The 26,304-nt window shown below is 39.5% G+C and overlaps 2 protein-coding genes across 3 annotated transcripts in view; both read right to left on the bottom strand.

Annotated features, from left to right (window-relative positions):
- Positions 1 to 15,682, bottom strand: part of adcy7 (adenylate cyclase 7) — a 63,229-nt gene extending 47,547 nt beyond the window's left edge. For both annotated transcript variants that reach the window (XM_085251128.1, XM_085251208.1), the window contains exon 1: positions 15,559 to 15,682. The gene's annotated coding sequence lies outside the window, so the exon portion shown is untranslated. The remainder of the gene's footprint in view (positions 1 to 15,558) is intronic.
- A 793-nt stretch (positions 15,683 to 16,475) lies between these two features.
- tent4b (terminal nucleotidyltransferase 4B) overlaps positions 16,476 to 26,304 on the bottom strand; it is a 28,719-nt gene continuing 18,890 nt past the window's right edge. The window contains exons 3-12 of the mRNA XM_085251020.1: positions 25,345 to 25,391; positions 23,983 to 24,103; positions 23,123 to 23,230; positions 22,730 to 22,858; positions 22,331 to 22,544; positions 21,740 to 21,866; positions 21,322 to 21,407; positions 20,932 to 21,140; positions 20,644 to 20,790; positions 16,476 to 18,889 (exon numbers count right to left, since the gene is read on the bottom strand). Coding sequence (XP_085107146.1) covers positions 18,728 to 18,889; positions 20,644 to 20,790; positions 20,932 to 21,140; positions 21,322 to 21,407; positions 21,740 to 21,866; positions 22,331 to 22,544; positions 22,730 to 22,858; positions 23,123 to 23,230; positions 23,983 to 24,103; positions 25,345 to 25,391 — 1,350 coding nt within the window. The 3' untranslated portion in view covers positions 16,476 to 18,727. The remainder of the gene's footprint in view (positions 18,890 to 20,643; positions 20,791 to 20,931; positions 21,141 to 21,321; positions 21,408 to 21,739; positions 21,867 to 22,330; positions 22,545 to 22,729; positions 22,859 to 23,122; positions 23,231 to 23,982; positions 24,104 to 25,344; positions 25,392 to 26,304) is intronic.

The following is a 26,304-nucleotide window of genomic DNA, read 5'->3' as shown; positions in this document are numbered from 1 at the left end:
AGAAAAGGAATTAACTAGCTGGTTAATTTCCAAAATAAGAGTAACTCCAATGTGCAAAATTAATTTGACTGCAGATGATATATATGAGTCTTGTACAGAGAAAATGTTTTGGGGGTTTTTTTTTAATGTAAGAAGTAAAGTCTATGTGTCGGAAACAGTTTGATTTTACTGCATATGTAGAAAAAGTGCAAATGTATAAACTTACAACTATCACAATCAAGTAACTTAATCAAATCCAGTGAAAGGCATCGCTTTTGGTCCAAGTTCAGTGTCTGCTAGCTTTTTCTTCACTTGAACTGAATGAAGAAGCAGCTTTTACAGTCTGCAAGTGAGTTTTATAAACACTATAATTTCCCAATTTCTTAAAACCATCAAAATACTTGTTCATAGTGATACAAAGATTAACTAAAAACATTGTGTTGTGTTGAGAGATGGTGCACACACACACACTATTGGTATTTGACACACTCTTGCATCACCCAGGAGTCAAAAGAGGAACACAGTGAGCTTTTTGTTCAGTATGCTGTCAGCTGTCACCAATCATTGCTTTGATCACACTTACCACACAACGCAGAGTAACTGACTGCGGATGTTGCTGCCATGAGTTTTGGATTGCTCTATCACACTAAAACCAATTAAGATATACATAAACATAAGCTGTACAATCACATTGCTACATTGTTCCCATATTTTCTCTTTATTTCCAAATGTGAAAGAAGATCTGCAGAGCTCAAACATCGAACACCTGCAGAGGTTTTGAGTGCTCTGAGAGCTCTCAGATGAAGGCCAGTCATACCCTGCGACATACAGTCGACCGCACACCATTTCACTTCCTTAACAACCGTGACTCATTTCCCTAACAACTGTGCAAGGACAGTTTCGTAAAAAAAAAAATAAAAAAAATAAAAAATCCTGCAGCCACTGCATAATTAGTCACAGATGGATGCTGTTATGAAAGGAATGACAGATTTTAAGTCCTGTCAAGACAAACAGTGAATCTATTTGGGATAGATAAGCACAGATGCAGATAAGAACCAAGCATTTATTATTCATTTATGGACACACGGTTCCTGTCATCAAGAGGAGCAGTAATGATCCTTAAAAGGCTCTAAAACTGAAATCCATTCCATGATTACTGACAAATGAGAGATGCAGCCACAAAAGCATAACACAAATCTTTATTGCTACAACAACTATCAACTAGAAGACAGATCACCAAGCCAGAATAGATGAGCTTACAATGCATTAACAGAACACCAGTCTTTTGACCGTGTGACACCTGAGCCTGAAGCTTTGGGCTGCTCCACTGGACCACTGCCTCCCAAATGGCGTTGGCAGTGACCCATGTGACAGCCCCACAAAGGAGGAAGTGAGTGTGGCGTATGCGAAAGAAATGATATTTTAAAGACTGTGGCTTTCTTTTTCTACACAACAAAACAGAAGCATTCAATGAAACTATATATGTGCAGAGGCTAATAAGAAGGCCCTTTATATCATAATGAAAAGATCCTGCAATATTAAAGAGAGAATGTAAACAATCAGAAGATAAACTATGGTGCGACGGTGGGGAAGTAGATCGCTGTTTCTAAAGAAGGAAGCGTCTGACAGAACCGTATTAAAGAAGAGAGAAAAGGAGGATATCAAATCATAATTTGCCCATTACGTGTACAGGGTGTTCCCTCGAGACCTTTGGGGAATCCCCAATTACATGAGGTTTGTGATGCTACCAGATTGTAACGTTATTATTTATGACAGTGATATTACAGTAGGATGTGTCAATAAACAGTAAAAATAATAACTTTGTTTTTTTAAACACTCCGAATTTATATAAATTGTAAAAAATAAAGTATATCAATACTGCTTTGTTTGACAAAAATCAATGCATTTTCCTGTTATTTCTAATACTTTGAGAAATGCCTATATTATGCCCGACAATAAAACTCAAATTAACAAAACTAGTTAAAAATACTGGCTAAGACATCCTAATGCATACTCAATCTTCCAGGTAAGGAATTCCCAAAACATTGATTCTGTTCATCTGGCCATTGCGTTTTCAGTGGAAGAGCCGTTTCGTCACTCAACCAAGTCATTTCTTCAGTCCTGGCTAACTGAAGGTTTCCTCAACCTTATAGACAGTACATGTGAATAAAACATCTCCAGTCAACTGAGACTGAAGTTACTTGGATAAGTAATGAAATGTTTCTTCCACTGAAAACGCAACATCCAGATGAACAGAATCAACTTTTTGGGATACTGGCCAAGACCTTTCTTCTCTACCCTGGTGTAAATGTCACTTACTCGTCTGTCATCTTCCTACACTGCAGGCTGGCCTACATAGCTATGCTAATACTGCACGAAAGAGAGCACTATTTTGTTGCCCTACAGCAGGGGTCCCCAATCCCAGTCCACGAGGGCCGGTGTCCCTGCAGGTTTTAGATGTGTCCTTGATCCATCACAGCTGATTTAAATGGATAAATTACCTTCTCAACATGTCTTGAAGTTCTCCATAGGCCTGGTAATGACCTAATCATGTGATTCAGGTGTGTTGACCCAGGGTGAGATCTTAAACCTTCAGGGACACAGGCCCTCATGGACTGGGATTGGGGACCCTGCCCTACAGCATCTGATGATTACATAGCATTATTCAAAATCCTTTTGGCAAATGAGTTATCTTTCTACTGTGTCACCACTACCACAGATTCTCATCAACCACATGGACACCCTCTTTTATTTGTGTATTTGTCTCCTTCTGTCTAGTGCAGTTGCAATGCAACAGGTGGACCAGTGTTTGTTGAAATAAATTACGTTATGGCTGTAAACTCCACCCATGCTTTAGAGTAAACCCAAAAGAGAACATAGCCAAGTAACTTTGGTTAAGTCAACAGACCAATGATGAGGCGCTCCCTTAAGCCAGAGCTGATGCTTTGCTCCTAAGTCCTGACATATTGCAGGCAGTTTACGCTTGCTGGGAGAGGTTGGAAGCAGGTCATTCTCTACAGGCAACTCTATGACAAGCAGGAGCATTGGGACTTCTAAAAGGAACAGAGCCAGATTGATGCAGCAGTTGGGCATTGTACAGATAACTCTTTAGTTGTATTTTTTCCCGTTTCAAATTCTGTTGTTCATATGTTGACAAGCACTGACGTATGCGTCAGCCAAAAATGATGACTTTACCAAGTGAGAACTGATATTTCTAAAAATCCACCCCAGTTCAGTTTTGGTACATATATTTTTGCTGTCTCTGGGTGAATAAAGACTAAACCACATGAGAAAAAAACAAAAAAAAAACAAAAATAAAATAAAAAAATGTATGCCACCATCGCACAAACAACTCAAAAACTCAAAGCATACTACTCTATGAAACAATCTGATAACGTTTTCTGTTCCATTGCCAAAATTGGATAAATCTTCGTTACAGTTCATGATCACCGCTTTGGCTAGTGTTGATATATGCTGTAGCTTTATACAGACCCAAACTGCAAAAGTACATGTCAACATTTTATCTGGAAACCAAATATAAAAATACTTGAATAACCCTTGAATAACCCTAGTTGCCCAGATAAGGCACATCTATGACATCTACATAAAGGCATGTGCTTTTCAGTTTACCCGAAACATAACCTTATCTATTCCAATTTAAATTGTGCACCCCAAGACCCATCTGACATTTTTCCAACAGCATTCCCAGCTTTTATCTTAGTCTCTGCACTATTCATTCGATAGGTCACCTACCAGCTCTTCTTCCCAAACAGAGAGCCAATCCTGGCTAATCACTCATTAACCAGCCAAGCACAATGAGCAGCTTGTTGGAGCAGGAAAGTGCCGCAAGCCTCCCTGTGGCATGCAAACACCACATATTTCTGAAAATGTGAATGCACAAACACAAAACAGCACCCACCAAGAGCAGCGCTGTGTACCAACTAAATGACTACAAGCTTGAGGCTAAAAAGCTCTATAGGAAAAAATATAAACACCGAGCAAATTAACTGTAAGAACAGTAATATTTGCATTATATCGTTGAATATTGCATCGCTCCCTAAATATCCTTCAAAAATTGGTAAAAATAAAGACTTTCCTTGTCTTAGAGTTATTCACCTGCTGAATTCCTTTTCGGTTCAGTGTCCTTAGTTACTAATGTCTTTCACAGGCAAGTTTTCATTTCTAAAATGAGTTCTGCAAACTCTGTGTCTCAATGGCACTTCTCCAGATGAGGTGCTCTTATAAGCATTACATAATGTCCTTGAACCACAGCAAGCACAATACTCTGAAAATGAAATTGGGAGGAAAAAAAAAAAGTAAGAGAGAAAGAGCAGGACACCCACACATCTGCACCATCCAAACTCAAACGAGCATTCAGAGGAGGCAGGCATTGCCTCATGCCAGCTGCAGGGCATTTCAATGTTCAATATGGCTTTCGATCAAGAAGTAAGAGACAAAAAGGTCATCTCATATGTATCCATGGGACGCGAAAACATTTTACAGCCAACAAATCTCTTGCCAGTACATCACAGGCGCATTAGACAAGATTCATAAATCTGAATATAGTATCGATTGGCTCTTTTTGGCAAATGTTTTGCTTTGACTGTGTACATACATCAAAATGTATCTTATCACCCAACTGCTGAAGGCAGATTAGAATGAGTGTTGACACAAAAGCGCTGTGGGCGAGGAGGGTGTCCAGGAAATGGAACAATTTAACAAATGGGGTGAAGAGGCATTTCTCTAATGGCACTCCAAAGCATCCCATCTCAGCAGCACTGATCCTCTCCAAACAACAAAACTAAGAGGGCATGGCCTTTTATGGCCCCTAGAGAGCTTTCCTGGCAAGATACATTAGTAGTCTTGAACAAGTGTGATTGAAACTGGACACTAGAGGATGACAAGAGAGCAAACAGTAACAGTAGTTACTGTCCTAGCATTTATTTCCCTAAAAACCTACTTCAAAAGTTGAAAAACAGCACAAAAAACCCCACCAGCAAAACCTAAAGGGGTTTCTCCATAACCTTAGAAAGCAAACACTCTCATGCAGTCGTCATTTTGTTGCTTGTATTTGGGCACAGAATTCACAGTATTGGACCACTCTCCTTAATCTTTGAATTAAAGTGTTTTCAGTCCCACTGCTACAACTGTATAAAAAAAAGAAATAAATAAATAAAAAAAAAAATCACACATTTTCACACAGTCTGTCTTTACACACACATTTGTGAAAGCAAAGAGCTCACTGAATTTGAGTCTGGCACTGTAATAAGATTCCAACACTGCAACAAGTCTGCAAATTTCTTCCCTCATAAATATTCCATGATCAGTTGTAAGTGGCAATACTGCAAAGTGGAAGCATTTAAGAACTACAGCAGCTCAGCCACAAAGTGGTAGACCGTGGAAGGTTTCACAGCGGGTTGTCAAGTGTTGAAGTGCATAGTGCGCAAAACAGCTGGGAGACTAACATAAATACTCCATGAGATCAGTATCCCTGATCCCCCGATCTGATATTTGACTCAAAAAGCCAGATCTGACATTGGTGACAAGTAGACGCTCTATGGGCAAATCCATTTATTTTAGTTATAGGTTGTGTTGCGTACACCACACATCAACGGCAGTGCACAAGCTGCAGGAGAGCCAAAACAGGTTGGAAGAAGCAACAGTTGGCAGGAATTTCATCCCTGTGGTGTCAACAGTTTCTCTTTTGTATGTTTGCAGAAATCTTTATACTGTAAACTGCGGTCAAGTGAGCTGAGTGATGGTGCATTCCCTCTATTCTTAGGTTTGGTTTAAAACTTGCAGTAACTTGCAGTAAAGCTTTTACTGCATTTCATCACTAGGGAAACAGCGTTTAAGTGAAGCCTGATTATAGTCAGGCTGATCAAGTTAGTCTGGATCAAGTGGAACCTATCCCATTTTATTTTGGGTGAGAGGCAGGGACTTCCTGAACAGGTGTGGAAGTTAACTAACACTGAAAAAAAACATTTTCAGAAATACATAGATTTTTTGCCACCCATAAGTCACAATTGCAAATTAATGACATACTTATTTTCTCACTTTTGAGTCATTTTCTCAGAATTTTCAGTTAGTAAGTCATAACTTGGATATATGCAACTCAAACTTTGTAATCATAAACCAAGAGTTTGACTTATCGATAGCAAATTCTGTTTTCATTATTCAGTGTTTGAAACAAGCTTCCACAGACAGCTCACCGGCCCATCACAGGGTAAAACAAGATAAGTTAAGAAGAAAATAAGTGGCACTTGTAGAAAGAAACATGTTTTAAGGTAGATCAGACTAAATCTCACTATATGAGAATCTTTGAAATAAATCTTGGAGATCTTATCATGTGCATTAACAGAACAGAGTTTTTCAGGATTAATAGTTAGTTCATTTTGATAGAGGGCAAGTTCTGTCATGCATACCACATTTTTGCGGTGACAGTCATGAAATGGGCAGCAAGGGCAAGGAATGGAAACAGAGTGGGACTAGAAACAAGTGGGTGTAATAATGATGACTAAAAAGCAAAGACAACCATATTAGGATTTCTCATCCTCTTGCTCTTCAAACAGCCAGCTGTTGCTCTAGCTATACTTAAGAGGTAAAGTCATAGTTTGTCTAAAACATTTCTTTGGTCACAGAGTCGAAAGAACTGCAGGATAAAATGCAATCACATCGAGCAATAACTGATTAAATCAGATGTGGACGTTGCCCTGAAATAAGATTTTGAAAAAAAAAAAAATTCATACCAGAAGTTAAACTTTTACCACCATTTCTGCTGTTGCAAAAGTCTCAGAGTTAAATTCAGGATCCTTTGTGTGCCATGTCCCTCTCTTATAATGTATGCAGTAAAGTCTGAAGAAGTTTCTTAAGTGACAAACCTGTCCTGGATGTTTCTTCCTAAAAATACACGGCTCCAAATATCACGGGCTCCTTCTTTTAACTTGAGTATGTGGAAAGCCACAGGTTATCGGGTTTTGTGCTTCGCAGGTCGTCTTAACATTTCTTTCCCTAAGTGATTATGAAGATTTCTTTTACTTAACCTTAATAGCACTGATTTGAAACCGTGATTGTATGTCTGCGTGAATTGAAAGTTCCTGTAATGACCCTGTTTACCATCTTCAAGTAATTTTTCGAACCACAAATTATTATTTCTGCTTCACACTATGATGAAATTCAAAACACACACAGTAGCACTCTACTACCCTACCACGAAATGTAATTCAGAGACGCCACAGATCAAAATTTAGTGCAATTAAAAAGGCACCTCAACATTTTTTGAACATACGAAAGATTGAATTTCCTTTTTTGTGTCCAAACTGACAGAAAATTAGAAAAAGTGACATGTAAACATGCCTCTAATGTACCCTGAATGTCACACCGCCAGACAAAATTTTACAAAGAGCTTGGTAGAATTGTGAAATATTTCTGACCACTTTGACAGCAACTATTTTCTACAAAAGTGCCGCATAAACAGAGCTTAAAATTCTTGACTGTCAGTTGTTTTCCATCTTGAGCTGTTCTTGATGCCCAGGAATATTTCTATTAACTTTAATTACACTCCTCCGCCTTCCACCACTACCGTGCGCCACCTTCAAAATGAGTTCCTCCTACAAGCAATGCAGAAGCCCCCCAAATCCTGTTCCTTGAATTGTCATTTCAGGTTGGCTCCAAAGAAAAGTCAAGGATTAGTTATAGTTTGCATGATTTTGGAGCTTAGCACTTAGTATAGAATGCATAATCATTTGGACTCTTGTCTTTCAATCTACTAAAGTTTAGACTATAAACTGTCACAGGAGTTGGGCAATAAAACCAAGTATTAGCCCAATGTTCTGTGAGCCATGATTCTGGTGACGTCAATGACATCAGCCTTTGAACCTTGGTTGACTTTAGAGACCCTGTCCCAGTGGCATCCTCATCCTTTTCATCCTATAGTTTCACAACATCTTGTTGGGAAAAGATTCTGGGAGAAACTGATTCAGAGACATCGCCAAACCAGACGTCATCTTCACCCTACTCTCCACGGACTCGTGTTTTTTTTAAGACCAAGATGAGATTAGGTTGACTTTAAATATATGGAACAAGTGCAAGCAGTGTGAAAACAATCCGGAGAGCTTGGTGGTTCTGGCGCTCGACAGTAAGTGGCCTGATTCACTGACCGATGTTTTTGCTCTGTTTTTATAGCTGTGTTTACATCCATGCTTTAAACACTGAGCTGTCACGTGTCACTGAAAGCTTATTATCAAGGCACCATGTCAGAAGTATAGTTGAAATGATGTTTAAAGCTAAGATCAGACCACAGGGTACCCTTCTGTAGCAATGGTTTTTGTTAAATTAAAAAAAAAAAAAAAATAGCTGTCTCTATTATTATGCAAGAAATAAAATCGCACAAGAGAGGATAAAGCAAACGAGCATTTACAGCATGCACGATGAAGACTGTGCCGAAAAAGGATTAGCTGTGATCCCTGGGTGAAAGCACTAGAGTCGAGAGTTAATGAGTCCGATTAGTCCCCACTGTGTGTTCGAGGATTAGCACACTGTCCACCTAGAGGAACCCTTCTCCTTTCGAGCCTGAAGGGGAGAGACAGCAGAGCGAGAGAGCCTGCTCCGAACCAGATGAGAGAAAGCGAGATTGAAAAATGAGCGACGAAGAGAGAAAAGACAGGAAAGAGGGGAGAAATTGGAGAAATTATCAGTGCTGTAAGTGGCTAGAAGCATTTTAAGAACATGATGAGGTCTAATAACAACAGAAAATGCCTATTAGTAAGAAACACTGCCTGTGTGTGTGCGTGCGTGCTTAATGAGGACAAATCTGGATGGAATTTCTCTACTGAGACTGATAGGAAGGAAGTACTCAACAGTAAAGAGGGAAAATAGCTTTATCCTGACACACAACCCCATCTCAATACACTCAAAGAGATCAGACATGTACTTTAAAATGATTGTTCAAAAATGATGCTTCCTGAGATTTGGTGAGGGTTTTAATGTATTAGTATTTAAAAACTTTAAATATGTTCTTGTGCCATTCTGTGTTGCCAGCTCCCACTCTTGTTGGGAAAAAAAATGTGCTTTTTAAAAAAAACAAAACAACAACAATATAGCCAAAAAGAGAAATAAGCATGCTGCCAAGCAAGAACGATACTGAAAGCAGCACAAAGAGACAGCTTGTGTTCCTCTCAGCTTCACAGATGGTGTCAACTCTAGTTCTTAAGAAAAACCTGTGAGAAGTCACATTGTGCATCCGGTGAAGGTTCCCCACATTTCCTGTCAAGGTCATTATCTTTGTCAAGCACAAACCAAGAGTATATGTTGCACATAGGTGTTAGCTCATTTATATATATATATATATATGCGTGCGTTTAGGTAAGCGACGCACAACTCAGCAAGATTCTCTTCAGCGCTGATGATAACGCTGTGTACCCGTTTCAAAACACAGGAGCGGTCAAATTAAACAGGGCACACTCATCTTCTTTCATTTGCTTAGAAGAGAAAGGCACCATTTACACTGCAAATGCCCATTTACATTTGCATTTAACATAAGTTTACATACCTATATTGAGTTATCTGTACTTTTTTTTTTCCCTTCACAAACTGAGGCGTGTAGGTGTCCATACTGCTGCAGAACACTTATGCAATTTAATTCGGTGGTTTCCAATGTTTGCAGCAAAAAAAAAACCAAACAGGTCATCTGACTGAAGTTATATTTACACCAAAGGTGAAGTGAAACTCACACAAATATAGCCTGAGAAGTGTTTTTGGAAACCAACACAGAAGGGTTATAATGGATAGCTGGAATGAAGTTACAGTAACGTATTTTATCAAGCCCTAAAATTACTCTTCTCCCCAAGCCCTCTGCTTTATTTCTCTGTCCATATAGGCCGTCATTCAGCTCAAATGACAAAAACAAGATTCTGTAGCTGTTGTTAACGTCTGGAGTAGGGCTATGCCATGTCATATTGTCTGCAATTAAACATTATTAATAAATGTCAAATCGAAACATCACTGCTATCGTGAAACCACGTGTTTAAATTCCACAGTGTGCTCAACAATGACACAAGCCTGGGCAAGTTTGAAGGCAAGAGCCGTGCGTCAGCCTCCGAGGACGATTTAGCAAAACCCGAGCTACTTCAACAGCTTCCAACAAAACAAAATACTTTACATAATATACAGGAAAACTGTTTCCACTAAAGATTGAACACAGCTGGTGATGTGCGAAACAAATATAAACAAATGACTCCACCAGGTGTCGCTGGCTGCTCTCCATTATGACAGGAAGAGCAAAGGTGGATAGAAATTAAGGATGTGGTTACATGGTGGAAAAGCTACAGTGGGGCAAAAAAGTATTTAGTCAGCCACCGATTGTGCAAGTTCCCCCACCTAAAATGATGACAGAGGTCAGTAATTTGCACCAGAGGTACACTTCAACTGTGAGAGACAGAATGTGAAAAAAAAATCCATGAATCCACATGGTAGGATTTGTAAAGAATTTATTCGTAAATCAGGGTGGAAAATAAGTATTTGGTCAATAACAAAAATACAACTCAATACTTTGTAACATAACCTTTGTTGGCAATAACAGAGGTCAAACGTTTACTATAGGTCTTTACCAGGTTTGCACACACAGTAGCTGGTATTTTGGCCCATTCCTCCATGCAGATCTTCTCGAGAGCAGTGATGTTTTGGGGCTGTCGCCGAGCAACACGGACTTTCAACTCCCGCCACAGATTTTCTATGGGGTTGAGGTCTGGAGACTGGCTAGGCCACTCCAGGACTTTCAAATGCTTCTTACGGAGCCACTCCTTTGTTGCCCGGGCGGTGTGTTTTGGATCATTGTCATGTTGGAAGACCCAGCCTCGTTTCATCTTCAAAGTTCTCACTGATGGAAGGAGGTTTTGGCTCAAAATCCCACGATACATGGCCCCATTCATTCTGTCCTTAACACGGATCAGTCGTCCTGTCCCCTTGGCAGAAAAACAGCCCCATAGCATGATGTTTCCACCCCCATGCTTCACAGTAGGTATGGTGTTCTTGGGATGCAACTCAGTATTCTTCTTCCTCCAAACACGACGAGTTGAGTTTATACCAAAAAGTTCTACTTTGGTTTCATCTGACCACATGACATTCTCCCAATCCTCTGCTGTATCATCCATGTGCTCTCTGGCAAACTTCAGACGGGCCTGGACATGCACTGGCTTCAGCAGCGGAACACGTCTGGCACTGCGGGATTTGATTCCCTGCCGTTGTAGTGTGTTACTGATGGTGACCTTTGTTACTTTGGTCCCAGCTCTCTGCAGGTCATTCACCAGGTCCCCCCGTGTGGTTCTGGGATCTTTGCTCACCGTTCTCATGATCATTTTGACCCCACGGGATGAGATCTTGCGTGGAGCCCCAGACCGAGGGAGATTATCAGTGGTCTTGTATGTCTTCCATTTTCTGATGATTGCCCCCACAGTTGATTTTTTCACACCAAGCTGCTTGCCTATTGTAGATTCACTCTTCCCAGTCTGGTGCAGGTCTACAATACTTTTCCTGGTGTCCTTCGAAAGCTCTTTGGTCTTGGCCATGGCGGAGTTTGGAGTCTGACTGTTTGAGGCTGTGGACAGGTGTCTTTTATACAGATGATGAGTTCAAACAGGTGCCATTCATACAGGTAACGAGTGGGGGACAGAAAAGCTTCTTACAGAAGACGTTACAGGTCTGTGAGAGCCAGAGATTTTCCTTGTTTGAGGTGACCAAATACTTATTTTCCACCCTAATTTACGAATAAATTCTTTACAAATCCTACCATGTGAATTCATGGATTTTTTTTTCACATTCTGTCTCTCACAGTTGAAGTGTACCTCTGGTGCGAATTACTGACCTCTGTCATCATTTTAAGTGGGGGAACTTGCACAATCGGTGGCTGACTAAATACTTTTTGCCCCACTGTACCTCGGCCCAGGTGGTTAAAAAGCTCGATCCTAAATGTAACATTTCAGGTAGAAAATATTTTTTGATAACAGTGTTGAAGCTTGCTACCGCTCTCTGTAAGCTACAAGGATCAATGAAAAGATACTGTCAGTAATATCATTATCGCAAATTTTCTTGAAATCTTGTGATATCATTTTGCGGCTATACTGCCCATCCTTTGCTTGGAGACCAGACAGACTCAGGTATCCGCTAACCAGGGTTGTCACGATACTTGAATTTCAAAACTCGATACTGATACCGAGGAAAATACTTGATACCCAATACCATCTTTGATATCCATGGGGACATAGTGTGTTTTGGACACATAACTGTGTTTTCCTGTCAAATGGACACTGTCTGGTGACATTTGTTGCCTACCTTCTATATTAATGTTATAGCTTTATTACTCAACCATAGCTGCAAGCCACTACCTTACTGATAACAGACAGACAGTGTGGCTAACGGATAATTGCTAATAGTGTTTCATAGTATTATCATCAAATTTTACAGTGGAGTTAGTAATTGGCCATAGCTTAATGAGATAAACACCAAACCAAAGGATGCAAATTTGAATAAATTTGATTACGTTAGCCTACAAAATGACCTGATTCATTTTACTCCAATGCATTAACATTTTTACTAAGGATGCATGACAGTGCAGACTATGAATACATAACATGAAAAATAATGGTTGTCAACAAACCCCACTGATGAAGACATGCTAGCACTGAAACCACACACTGGGAACTGCTGTCTTATACTAGCGACATGGTCAGCTGAGGCTCCACGCGAGAGGGCGAAGAAACACAAAACAACTGAACTACCAGTTATTATCATCACAAAGCAGACCCTGGTGTCATTCCCCACAATCTGTTTTGTTATAGTTTGGGATTTTTTTGTGCGCACTCACAGCTAAACCCTGTTTGGGTGCATCAAACTGTAAAATCAATCTGCAAAATTACAACACAGTTTTCATCGTGTCAAAATTACATACATCATACCATCACAAAGGATAACTGCACACCAGTGGCCAATGCTAATGTATAGGTTACGATTTAGATTACAGCTTTTCTGTCAACGGGTTAGGGTTATTTAGGGAATTGCAGTAACGCATTCACCTGCTGAGCCATGACCAAGAATTTAACACCACTGCCACTGCATAGACTAACCCCTCCATTACATTAAAACACATGAGCTCCATACGTCAAAGCAATGATTTCTCTTGCTTGCAGATATTTTACACTGACCATTATACATGGTAGTCTCACCATTTTAGGCTTCAATGTTTTTCACTGCCTAGATTAAATTAAAACAAAGTGATGTCATTAAAAATAACAGCAAGTGGTCAATCCATAAGCCGCCTGTACTTATGAGAATTGGAAAAGGGATCAGATTAGTAATCAAGCAAGTGATACACAGCCGCCCCACAGAAGCTATGTCTCTTATCCCGATGGAGTCAGTAACAGTGAGTAGGCTCAAACAAGCAGAAACATGAGAATTAGCCTATCCATGTACCCAGAATATGATAGCAGGAATGCACATGTCATTCGGTTCTTGGGTTTACACATCATTACAGCGTAAACAAAAAAAAAGCTTTTAAGCCATGTAAAGAGTTTATCACCAGAACAGCTTTGTAGAGAAGAAACACAAAGCCAATTGGTGTTTTCAGAAGTCACTTGTACAGCTACACAATCTCTTCCTGGCTCTTAGGAGAAGTAATATGGCCTTCATCCACAGTTTAAACTACCTGCCGATGCCAAGAAATGACTTCGCTGCAGCTTCACTTTACGGAAAGTAACAGCTGAGGAAGTGCAACATTAAATACTCAGATGTGATGGAGTTTACATATCATTTCTCAAACTATTTGCAATAAGTTATCACAAAAACCGATTTCAAGTGAAGCCATATATTGCGAGTTGTGTATGTAAGCTGTTCAGCTGATGTCTAATCTTCTATTCAGACCAAAGCAAGCGAGTGGACTGTGTGCACATAAACAGATTTGCCTGAAAAGCTATACATCAGCCGACCATTATAATCCCTTAAAACTATGTCCTGTATGTTCTGCTTTCAGAGATCACATCACCTATGCTGTAACATTACATTCAGGCAAAATTATGCACACTGCTGGCTCAATAAATACATGGGCTGACAATGTGCGGTTGCTTTCTATTTAGGAAACAGACTGAACTTCACAACAACAAAAATAGCTCTTAATATGTCTAACTTTAAGATAATAATAAAACCACCTCACACTCACTGTGATGCACCCAAATAATACACGGACCATTTCCTGCAAAAATAAAGAAGCCCCCGGGAAAACTGTTGTCAGTGAGATATAGGAATCAACGTTTTTCTGTATTGTGAATATATTATTAAAATCAATTTAAGGTCATTTTAAATCCACTTAAATGAAATCTGAGCTCATAGATGGATATCTAAAAAAATGGACAAACACTGTGTGAGAAGTTAAAATATTATTAAAATCGGATGGTTAGTTATTTTGATTTCATTAAAAATGACTCATGCTGCTTTCTCTGGGATCTCGCAGCACAGCTCCACAACTGTTGTTTTAATGACCACTAATTAAAAAGTGCAGATAACGTCATTTAATATTAGATCATTTTAAACTGATTTGTAAATAAATCAAATTCAATTTCGATTTTAAACTCAAACAGTAAAGCGCCTTCTGAAGCACGCACTGTGTTGTGCTCCAGTTACTAAAGGACTAAAGCCAGTTTCACTCTGAAATGAGTATACAGGCACTGACGGGGGCACTATTCGTGGTAGAAACGGGGACCATATGTTGTAGGAAGAGATTTGAAGAGATAAAACTATTTTAAATCAGCAACATCCAGCCTGCCAAAAAGCAACTTACTTATTAAAAACAATTTTACCTTCCCTAAAATGCCCTTGTTGGTTTGAAGAACACCAGAGCACGGAGAAAAGACATCACAGGATCACTGGTAGAGTTTAATCCATGCCGAAGTAAATAAACTGGTTATATTTGGATGGGTGCGCTCAATAAATGAGTGAGAAACACTACCAGTCATTACCCGGTGACATACAAGGAGATACACATTTGACACAAACGCATGGCAGACCGAAAGCCCGTTTAGAACAAGGGATAAATCCACTTTCTGATTTCTCACAGTTTCAGACAGTTTCTCCACCTACAACTCGAACAAACTCGCACTAAATATGTGACAAAGAGGATTTCAATATTAACATTTGAAGCTCTAACTCTCAAAGGCAGGTCGCTTAGATCGAGTCAGGAGTGAGTAGCTTCATTTCCGAAACACACCAATTCAACTTCTTGCAGTCTGGATGACAAGAGCAGGCAGGTAAAAATGCGTCAAGGAAAATCGATGCGGAGATCAAGAAAAGTGTCATTTTATTTAACTTTAGACTTCGACAAATTTACACACACACATATATATATATATATAAACCTCGACTTAAATGAAAAGGTGTTGCCAGAGATGGAAAGTTTTCCGCTGAGACATCCTTGTGTTAACCGTTTTCCCCCCGTGCAACCAGTTACCCTTCTCTTGAGCATGCAGGTGTTAATGTGTCAGGAAGGGTCGTTTTTGTTTTTAGTTTTTTAAATCAAACAAGAGTTTAGCATCTTACCTGAGAGACTTAAAGGTCTTCCGGGAAATAAATCGTACATAAACGAACCGGTAAGTGCTCATTGAGTGCGTGGTCCCCGTGCGCCTCTTCTCTACTCTTCAATTGCCCGTGCGCGCGTTGCGCCAAGCGAGCACGCCCCTCCTCCATCACTGTCACACACCAGGGGCGTTAACCAGACTTTTTTCAACATTGGGCAAAGATGGGAGCCCCAAAAAAGGCAGGGGGGAGACCACAGACCCGGTTAAATATAGTATAGAAAGCATTGGCTACTATTTTGAGGCTCATGCAGGAGAGTCCTATGAACTAAGAGAGATGTATTGTGTGAAGAGTAGTTTTGCACAAGAGTTTAAAACTATTTTTGCTTACGGTGGCTGCAATTATCTTTGATGTTAACTTAATATCTGTACTGCATTTATATTTCTGTCATCGTACTTATTGAGAACACTAGAAACGTCTGTGCAGTTTTGTTAAAACCACCATAAAAACGTCTTTCAAGACTGTAATTTCAAACTTGCACAGAATGCAATGCTGGTTAGCGTAGTTGCCTACAATAAAACCTTTTGGTAAGATGCTGCCACCTTGTGGTTTAAGTTTTCAATACATTTTTAGTAGGGTTTATACATTTTAAAGCTTTAATCACTGAAACAATGGAGTATGAGTTACATACAATATTTGCATGCAAAATAAAAGAATTTCAGTCAAATACAGGAGTATTTGCACTGGATCAACTTCCACCACTGGTTCATTTCATGCTCTTGGAGACTTTCAGATGAGCTCCCCTCTGGAGATGTCCCTCTCACACCCCAACACAATGCTGCTTTTCATTTTAAGTGACCTTACAATTATTTAATTTAGTCAACAAAGAGACAGACAATTCAAAATAAAAGTCAAAGGCAGACCAGAAACTTGTCTCAACATATGGTTTAATGATATGGTTTTTATTGCATGGATTGTAATAGCTGCAGAAAAACATTTCAAATGAGTACAGTTGGGGTCAAAGCTTTCCTGCTGTGAAGAAACATGGTCAGTGGACATTCAGATGGCACAACTTGATTCACCTTTCTCCTTGTCTGTCGACCACAAGACCAGCGCTGTTATACTGCATTTTTAAACCTCAGCTGTAGTACTTGAGGATGAGTGAGGTGTTGGAAGGGTAGTGGAACTAGGTTTTTTTTGTGTGTTTTTTTGTGTTGTTTTTTTTTTTTTTTTTTAATAATTCAACACCAAATAACAGTAAGTTGACTTAAAAGTGTCCTGATCCTGCTCCATCTAAACATAACATAGCTCGGTGGTGAGCATAACATTGTGTCGCTACAGTAGTCATTGTGGAGTAGCATTCTATAACGTGAGGTGGTGGTTATTGCTGGCTACTTGTTTTACTGTGGGTGATTCTTGTCACATCTGAGAAAGGTAGATGACGAGGGGACTGCACTGTGCTTCGGTGTGAGACTCCCTCCTAGAAAAACTGTTTAAGTTGAAAGTTTGCTATGTGCAGCTGCCTATTCAGATAAGACACCAAGCTTATGTCAATCACAATCGCACACAAACCCAAAAAAAAAAAAAAAAAAAAAAAAAAAAAAAAAAAAAAAAAAAAGGGGGAAAAAAAACCCCAAATGCAGTATACAAGCCCAAACTCTGTGGATTAAGACTTGGAGCAATAACTCCATCTACAGGTTAGTTGCTGTACTGCAATGACAGAAGTGTTCTGTTGATTTATAAACCGTAAAACAAATAGTCTCTCTTAAACTAGGTAGACCAGCCACATGAATAGAAAATTCTCACCACATGACTTGTAAAATGGTCTTAAATTGTTCAAAGTACCTTGGTCACTCAACTGTCAGTGGAACAAGAGAGAGAAAAAAAAAAAAAAAAAAAAAGTAGTAGTAGTACAACAATAAAAAGGTGGCATCTTCCTGTATCCTAACATGCCCGACCCCAACCCACCTCCCAACAACTTATCCCATTTCAAATATAGGACTCAAAGATATGGGCTCTAATGTTAAACACATAGATCCATACTATGTTCATACAATTAATAAAAAAATAAATACATTTAACAAATACAAATGATTTTGTAGTTTGTAAATTATCAGAGAAACAGATTATTATCGCATTGATGACACGTTTTCAAGTGTAGGATTTTGTTGTTTTTTTTGTCCCCCCTCCCCCCAATAAAACCCATTATCGCCCTATACGTTTCAAACCTGTAGTCTTAAAGCCTCTACACTGATGCGACTGAGCTGGATAAGAGAACTCGAGCTCCCTCTGCTCATCTATAGGGCTGTATTGTGAGCAAAGGCTCACTCAGGGCTAACTGTTAACACTGTAGCACACTCAGAAAGCAAACAGGAGAAAAACTAGATGCTGATGATTTCTGTTGGCAATGGGACCCAAAGCAGCGGGAGCAAAATGTGCATGTTTATACGACTTCAAATTGTCTGTAAAAATGTCATACGAAATAGGTTCCTCTTAGTTGTGATTTTTTTTAACAGTTTTTTGCTTATTTTGTGTGTTTTTTTGTACAAATCTTTTTATAACCTGTTTAGACATAACAAAACAATTTAAATCAACTAAAAACATATCATGCATAAGTTATTTCCCCGCTCTTATTGATTGCATTTGTAAGTGACCATCATTTAAAAAAAAAAAAAAAAAAAAAAAAAATCTTCATACACATTTTCTGTTCAACATAACTTTTTTTTGTACATTTTAAGCCATTTGCATACTTTAATTTCTCTTTAAAACCTTTGATCCTATTTTCCAGCCAGCAGTTCCAGGTATTGCTCCAGAGCTGATTCACAAACCTGGCCTGTCCATTCCTGTACAGCAGGAGGCGCAAGAGGCATATTGTGTAGGTGCTGGCTATGGAAAGAAAAACCCCACTCCTTACAAGAAGCTGTTGGGAAGCTGGAAACTGACCGTTTACCCTTTGTGATTTCAGTTCAAGTCCATGAAATTATGTCCATTTCCAATTACGATTCTCTTTGTGAGTTTTTCCTCCCTGCTAGAGGATGTTGCTTGTCACCCTGAAAAGCCAGATTGAAAGAGTTCTGGACGATGTTTCAATACTAGTAGTCTCCCAAGCCTCGAGTCTGGCAGCAGAAGTAAGATGTGACAGTCCGTTGCAGAAAAGGAAGGGAGATCTGGGGTGATGCTAGCAAAATTAACCCTATCTGTAAAGATCCTCTTGTGTAGAGTCTCGCACATTTTTCCTCCTCTTGCTGCTGGCCTGGTGGTGGTGCGGCTTGTTGCTCGGATGGCTTTTGCCACCGGAGAAGTTGGTCTGCTGCCCGTGATGGCCACTCTTTTGGTGAGAACGAGACATCCTGGCCTTGGAGGCAGAGGACAAAACATTTAGTTATTAATAGTGGTGGAATTTCCGTAGACATGCAGCGGGTAAAATAAGCACTTCAACTCAATATATTTCTAGAGGTGCCATTTAGATGAAATCACCAGATGTCGGTAACAACCCATCCAATGCACACATGCAAAGAAATCAAACCACTGATGTCCATAAATTATGTGTAATAATGAGACATGACACAGGGATAAAGTACTGAACAAGTAATACTTTGTACAAAAGTCTTTGTTTGTTCAAGACCCTCCTGCGGTGTGATTTTGGCCCAGTTGTCCAAACAAACAGTCTTCAAAATCTGAAAGTTCCCTTCTATGAACTCTGACCTTTAGTTTTTTGGGAGGTTTTATTTGTTTTTGTTTTGTTACACTGACTTTCAGTTGGATTCAGGTCAGGTTGGCTGGGGCATTGTAGCAGCTGTACTTTCTCTGAAATCAATTGAGAGGTCCCTTGGCAGTGTTTGGAATCATCGTCTTGCTAAAACATCCATCCTTGTTCCAGCTTCATCCTCCTGGTAGATGGCAGCAGATTTTTAATCAAGGATGTGTCGGTATATTTTTCCATTCATCTTTCCTTCAAGTCTATGAAGCATTCCAGTCCCATATGCTGAAGACCCCCCCCAAAAAAAAAAAAACAACAACAAAAAAACAAAACAAAAGCCCAGCCCTATATCATGATGCTCAACTGATTTGTACTTCACTGTTTGTGCGGTATTTGGGGGGGCAATATGCAGTGCCTTTTGACCTCCAGACATGGTGTGCACTATGGCATTAAAATACTTATTGTTTTCTTTGAAACAACTGTACCTGCTGTAGCTCTGTGGTCATTGGCTTTTGGACAACTCTTGTAACAATTCTTTTCACTTCTGTCTGAAATCTTGCAGGAGCACCTGGTTTATGGTGAAATGATGTTCTTTCCACTTCAGGATTACAGCCCCAACAGTGCTCACTGGAACCTTCAGTTTAGAAATTCTTCTGTAGCTGATGCCATCTGTGTGTTTTGCAATAAAAAGGTTGCAAAGGTCTTGCGAGAGCTGAGATTTCAGCTGAAGTCATGACTTGCTATGCCTTTTTGCACTTCCCTTTTTTTCATGTGTTCAACACTTTTTCCCCCTCATGTCATTTCTTATGGTTTAATTTCTTTGCATGTGTGCTTAGATGGGCTGTTACCAACATTTTGTTGATTTCATGTCAATAGCACCTTTAGAAATACATTTACTTGGAAAATTGGTGATGTGTTCAATATTTTACCTGCTGTACAGTGTCAATGTAACTTGCCAGTGATGGTGCAGAAATGTGACAAAAAGCACACTAGAAAAGCTTCTCCATTTCTTTTGCAATCTTTCATTATCCAGAAAAAATAAATACAAATCAAAGTTATCCAGCAGTTACCAGCACAGGGCATTCTAACATTAGCCATTACTCTTAAATATTGCCCAAATTTACTGCAAAAAAACATTAAGTTGCATTCTATGATTTTGCAATTGAAATGTTAAAATGTTATATTTATGCATCTGTAGTTCCTCTTGCAACCTATAAACCTTTATAATTTCTTTTTGTCTTATGTGTTCCTCAATCTTTGCTCTTAAACTGGATCTGTTTGAAAAATCTCAATAAGATAAATCCTTGATTTAAAGAGGTTAACAACTATCACAATTAGTCAAAAGTTAGATTGATACGTCTGTGGTATCTTGAGATGTATGTGTGAATTTAATGTGAAGCTGTGAGTACCTTTCCTCCCTTGTTGCCTCCAGGTGGAGTGCTGGTAGTGTGGCTCTGTGTTCTGTGATTGCTGACAGCAGCAGACTTTTCTCTGTGAGCACTGGATCCTCGGCTGGGCTGCTGTTTGGCAGTCTTACAAGGTGTACTATCAGAGTCCTGGGTGGGGGACAAAATTTGTTACAAAATATAATTTCCAAAATATTTTGTCACCTATAAATCTTTCTTAGGAAGCTTTAAATGTTACAGATATTTGCAATAATGTCATATTTGAAATATGTATGCAGCCACAGGACTGACCCCATCACTTGAGGTGGAAGTAGAGGATGTGGAAGACGGCGACAGTGGGGAGGAGGAGGGAGAGGAGCGGAGTGACGGGGAAGAAGAGTTGGAGGATGTTTTGCTGAGAGGAGTTGACAGTACAGCCACCACAGGATCATTGTCGTCATCTGGAACGTTGTTGTTGCGCTCATCAAGCTGCTGCGATTCAAACAATGTGACTTCATTTTCTACAGAAGCCGGGAAAAGACAAATGCAGAGTGAACACATTAAGCCTGTAAAGATTACATTTGGTCTACAATTGGTCTGGAGTTATTAGTACATTCAGCAGACAGTGAACTGCTGATCTTTAGTGGGTCAAAGTTACTTTGCAGTTACTTTTTTCAAACACATGAGAAAACCTGAACATACTGTTGAGTGGGCTTCCCCATTTTTTTCGGATCCATTCTCTGTAGTCATCCACTTCCTGAGTCACACGGATGATCCGGCCAAGTATGCTGTGATAGGACACGAGAGAAATACATAGTAAAACAGCAGTCTGAATACAAATGTTATTAGGGTTTGTGTGCATCAAATGATGCAAGCAACAAAATTTTTTCTTACAATAACTAATAAGTATAAGAAAGTAGATATCATTTCACAGACTGAAGATAAACTGTAAGAAGCCCTTGTTTTTGCTGATAACCCTCCGCTCTGAATGTGACTGTACCAAAACAATCACTGATTCTACTGTCTCAGTTGTTTAAGTCCAAAGAATGAGAATTTCAGTATTAAGAAATTAAATTAGCATTAGACAAGTCCTCGCAAGTTTCTTGAATTTGTTCCTTACCTCTCACTCTCATTGTTGGGGTAGAATTTGGCGATGGGTGACACGGCATGGCTGAGCACCACGTAGGCGTAGTCAAACGCCTGCTTCACTTGCATGGCACCGTAAGAGCTGCGGCCAACATCATTGTCTGTTGGACACAAGACAGAAGGTGAGAACATTACCAACACGCCAATACGATGAAGAATTATCAATTCCACATTGCCCGTTTAATGACAACACCATTTTCTACCATTTAAGTTCTGTGTTGAATCTTTTGATAAGGTATGGCTTTAACCACTTGCACTTTTTAAGGTTTCTGCTATTTCATAATTATTCGCCTTCATTATATATTACATTTGGTTAGAATAACACAGATGGCTCTGCAAGTCTGAAGCCAAAAAAAATAATGAGGTCTTAATTGCAGTATGTGACATTATAGTCAGACTGGAGCAGCAGTTTTTACAGTCACGCTAATATAATACTGAAGATCAGACTGGATTTTCTTTGCTTTTTATCGACACACTGTTTGTGTAGCAAAGGCTTGTGCATTTAAATATGCATGTTGCACCAATTTAAGATTCAACACCTCTGAGGAATTAGAATAATTTCTACCTGGCTGTAGTGGGTCCTCAATGTAGAGCATGGAGGGCCTGTAGCCATCCAACATGTTCTTCTGAACCTCGTCTTTGGCAACGTAGCACCCGCCGTCTTTTATCCTGATGCCTGTTTTCAGGTAGTTGAAGTTGCGCCCATAGAGCTCAAAGAATTCAATGAGCAAAACACCAATGTTGATGTTGAGACCAAACACATCCTCCCTGTAGTGAAGCTGGAAACAAAGTACAGGTGGTTGTTAGAAGTACTGTAAATCAGTAAGTTAGCTGCAATTCTTGTTTCTCAGTTCAAACTGCAAATTTCTGAACATTTTATTCACAGGTAAGGGTTTTTATATTTTGTAGTCTTTGTATTTTGTTTCGGAACATTGGGCGGCTGGGTTTAAACTACAGAACCAACCTGCAGAAAGCTGACAGCCATGAGAAAGAGACTGTAGGAGCCAATTCCACCGGTAAAAACCTCATTGAGGTCCCGTTGCAGTAGAAACTGCTTCAGCACCAGGACCAGATAAGGCAGCACAGGATATTTCTACAGAATAAAGACAATAGGGATTATTATATTGTACATTTTTATATAAAGTAGCCTCACGAGAAAGCAAGCATCTTCAGGATTCAGGAAGACCTCGGGGTGATCCCACACAGATTAAGGTCCAAGATCAACTACAACAGTGCTCAAACAATGTACACATCTCTAAAAGAGGGACCTCAGCCTTACAGGTGTTAATACAGAAAAATACATGGAGCAAAAAAAAGGATCATACATACTGAACAGAAACTGTACTGTAAACTGTACCTCTTTGAATTCCTTGATGAGACGTGCAGCTTTCACTCCACTCGTCACATTGAAGCTGATGTCCACTTTAACTTCAGTGTAAGAGTCTGTCAGTTTAATGATGGGAACCTGGAACATGTGTGACACAGAATACGAATCCCTCACACTTGTTATAAAAGACATTTATAATTTTAAATCTGCACCTATAAACTACTTTGTGTCCAAGTGTGTCTGTAAGTGTGAAAACAACAGGTTCACATGCAATCATACACAACTGATAATCCTCAACTAAAATCCACTTGATATTCCCCTACAACTGCTTATAGGCTTTTTAAGAACCATAATAAGCGACAGTTGCAAAGCAGAAAAGGCTTTTACTAAATCGTCTGAGGTGGTATAAACCCAAATGTTAGGAAAAATCTATTAACAAAGCACAGATTGTTAATTAAACTTTTGGAATTGGTTGAAAAAACAAAAATGATGTGATATGAATGACAATGTTAGCTTCAAGATCATTACATGCTGTGCCACTGCTAGAACCACATCACTTTAGTTTGGATGAAATGTACTCTGTCATTTGTAGCAACAAAACACTTGAAGCATACCAAAGTTCTGATGCTGGCATTTCTCTTCATGTGCATGTCTGTACACATGCCTGACTATAATAAGACAACTATGCTTATCAGCGTCATCAGTGATTTCATACAGCTGCTTGCCTGAATTGAAGACACTGAAAACTAAGGCGAATTGCTCTACATGAATCTGATTTATTGCAGATAATTAGTAGCTTGCAATGATTCCATGTTTGCTTTTTCCACAGGTTGTGGCTTTACAGATTTATACCTCTAAACACAGAAGAAAAACTGGAAATGAAGTCTTACTGTGGCTTTGTCCAAAACTTTGATGGAGTTTTCATCTGCGACGTTTTTCTTTCGGAGCGCCTCTTCTAAAGTCCAGAGAGGGAGTGACTCCCACTTCCCAAAAACTACCAGGTCAATGTCACTGTTGAGAGGGGAAAATGAAGAGGAGGGAAAAAAAAGTTATTTTAATCCAACTCTTCTATATGAGTCCCTCAAAAACACCAACACAACGCAGAAGCATTTCTGGTTTATCTTCACAGCAAAACATTTAGTTTCAAGTTTGTCATGTGACAAAAATATTGACCCTCACTAAACTAAAAACAATGCAGCTTTAACATTAGGTGCACAACTAAAATAACTTCAGCTGAAATTTATCGTCGCACATAAAGACACTGCACATTGTTCCTCTGTACAAGTGAGTGTGGTGTGATTTTGCTAAAATTTTCTACTCCAGTCAACAGGTATTATATGATAAACCAGCTGGATTTGAAGTTCACTTGTTCCATAATTTGTAATCAAGTACACAAAAGTTTTATATAATCCTCATCTTTCTTATACTGCCCTGTCTTAGCCCCGAAGTTCAAAAGTAATTTTAAGGCTGTGGGTTCTCAAACTGTGGTCCAGTCTCTGCTGAGCATTACAAGCAGGGTGTGGACGTGTGAAGCCCAAATGTGTGACTCAGAAGAATTACTTGTGACATCATTTCAAAATTTGAGCATGAGCTTCCATCACTAACTGCATACACAAAACAAATGCCAAGGAAACGCACAAGTGGTCCACCTTAAACCTATCCTGTGTGTTAGATAACTGCAGATAGATGGCAGATGGCTTTGGTTCCCTCTTGTGGAAAAGCAATGTGCAGCTCCTGACAGAGCCTTTTAAGAGTCAGCCAATGTGTATTAAGTCAGCAGTGCCATGTGTCACACACAAGCACCCAGTACAAACAAGAGGCGTGCAAACAAAAATATACACGCAGACCACAAAACACTCTACTCTGGCAGCTCAATACAAACAGTCATGTCTCTAGAAATGATCCAAAAATGTCAAAGAAATCAGTCAGTGAAAAATAAAGCATTAATGAACAGCTGAGCCCTTTTAAAGCGCTCAGTATGGTGTTAAGAGTTCACTAATGCAGGTGGCATGCCTGCCTGTGTGTTGAGGGGGGTGGGGTGTTGTTGTCTTCTTGTTGTCTGTCAGCAGTGGGGAGCCACTCTGAGTAAATCCTTTACGAGCTCCAGGATCAGTGGTGCTAAAATTACTAAACCACTTGACCCTCAAAGCCTGGCTAGACAGAGCACTTTCTCCATAGGTGAGTTAAGTAACTGTGGTAATAAGCCAGTTCAGTTACAGTTTGGCAAAAATGATGAATGCTGCATAGCTCACCTTGTTGGCAGATAAAGACCAGTGCTGAAACTCCCAAACACTTCCACCTGAAGATAAAGGACAAGCAGTTACACACATGTAGATATTTTTTTGTTTAGGATAAGAAATGCAGATAAAGCATGTCACAAAGGTCTTTTTAATAACAATGTTTCTTTAAACTCCTACACACCTTTATAGCTCTGACAACCCATGACATAGATTACCCTGCTGGCAAACTGAAACAAGCACTATGATAGCTTTCCTTGATTTTCCCACGCTACAACTGACTACAACAAAAACCTGTTCTACAGCGTGCATGAATACATTTTTACAGCTCAACATAGCAGTGATTTAGTGGCAGGCTTACACAAATTGAACAGCTTTTACAATAACAACAGCCTTTTTAGCTACTAATCTTATAACCTGCACTCTGTTAATGAAAATACATCTTCAACCTTCCCTTTTAACCTCTCTCAGAGCACTACACAAATAGAATTAAGCCATAGCCCACATTTAATTCCCTTAAACCTCCTCTACACATTCCACTATAACCCAGAAGTATAAACTCTGGTTTACAGGACTGTCACATGTAGAGCATTAAGCTGAGTGTAGAGCCATGACCGAATGAATGAATGAATAGTAGTTCTTGAAGATTTCTGTGAAGGGTGAGGTAACTATAGGTGGTTAGGAAGGTGAAAAGATTCGTTTGATCCCAGTTTGGCATCTCCAGTAACACTTTCACTTGTGGCCTAAGTGTGGTGAATAACTGCCAAGTTATTGCATACATACCATTAACATTTCTTGGTGCTTTTTGAATGAGACAATCCTACATGTTTACCTGGCAAGACTTCAATTTGGTACAGCAACAGCGTGACTGCTGGACTTCTTGGCATCTAAGCTAATTAAACAGGCATCACACTGACCTGATGACAACGCTGCTCCTGTTCACTTCATGGTGGGGGGGAAAAAATAAATAAAGCT

Source organism: Mchenga conophoros, linkage group LG1 (assembly GCF_057382185.1).
Source record: "Mchenga conophoros isolate Kocher_MC1m ecotype Shallow Benthic linkage group LG1, M_conophoros_male_GT1.1, whole genome shotgun sequence".
NCBI lineage: Eukaryota > Metazoa > Chordata > Actinopteri > Cichliformes > Cichlidae > Mchenga > Mchenga conophoros.
The sequence above is the reverse complement of the archived record's forward strand: the minus strand, read 5'-3'. Positions and strand labels throughout refer to the sequence as shown.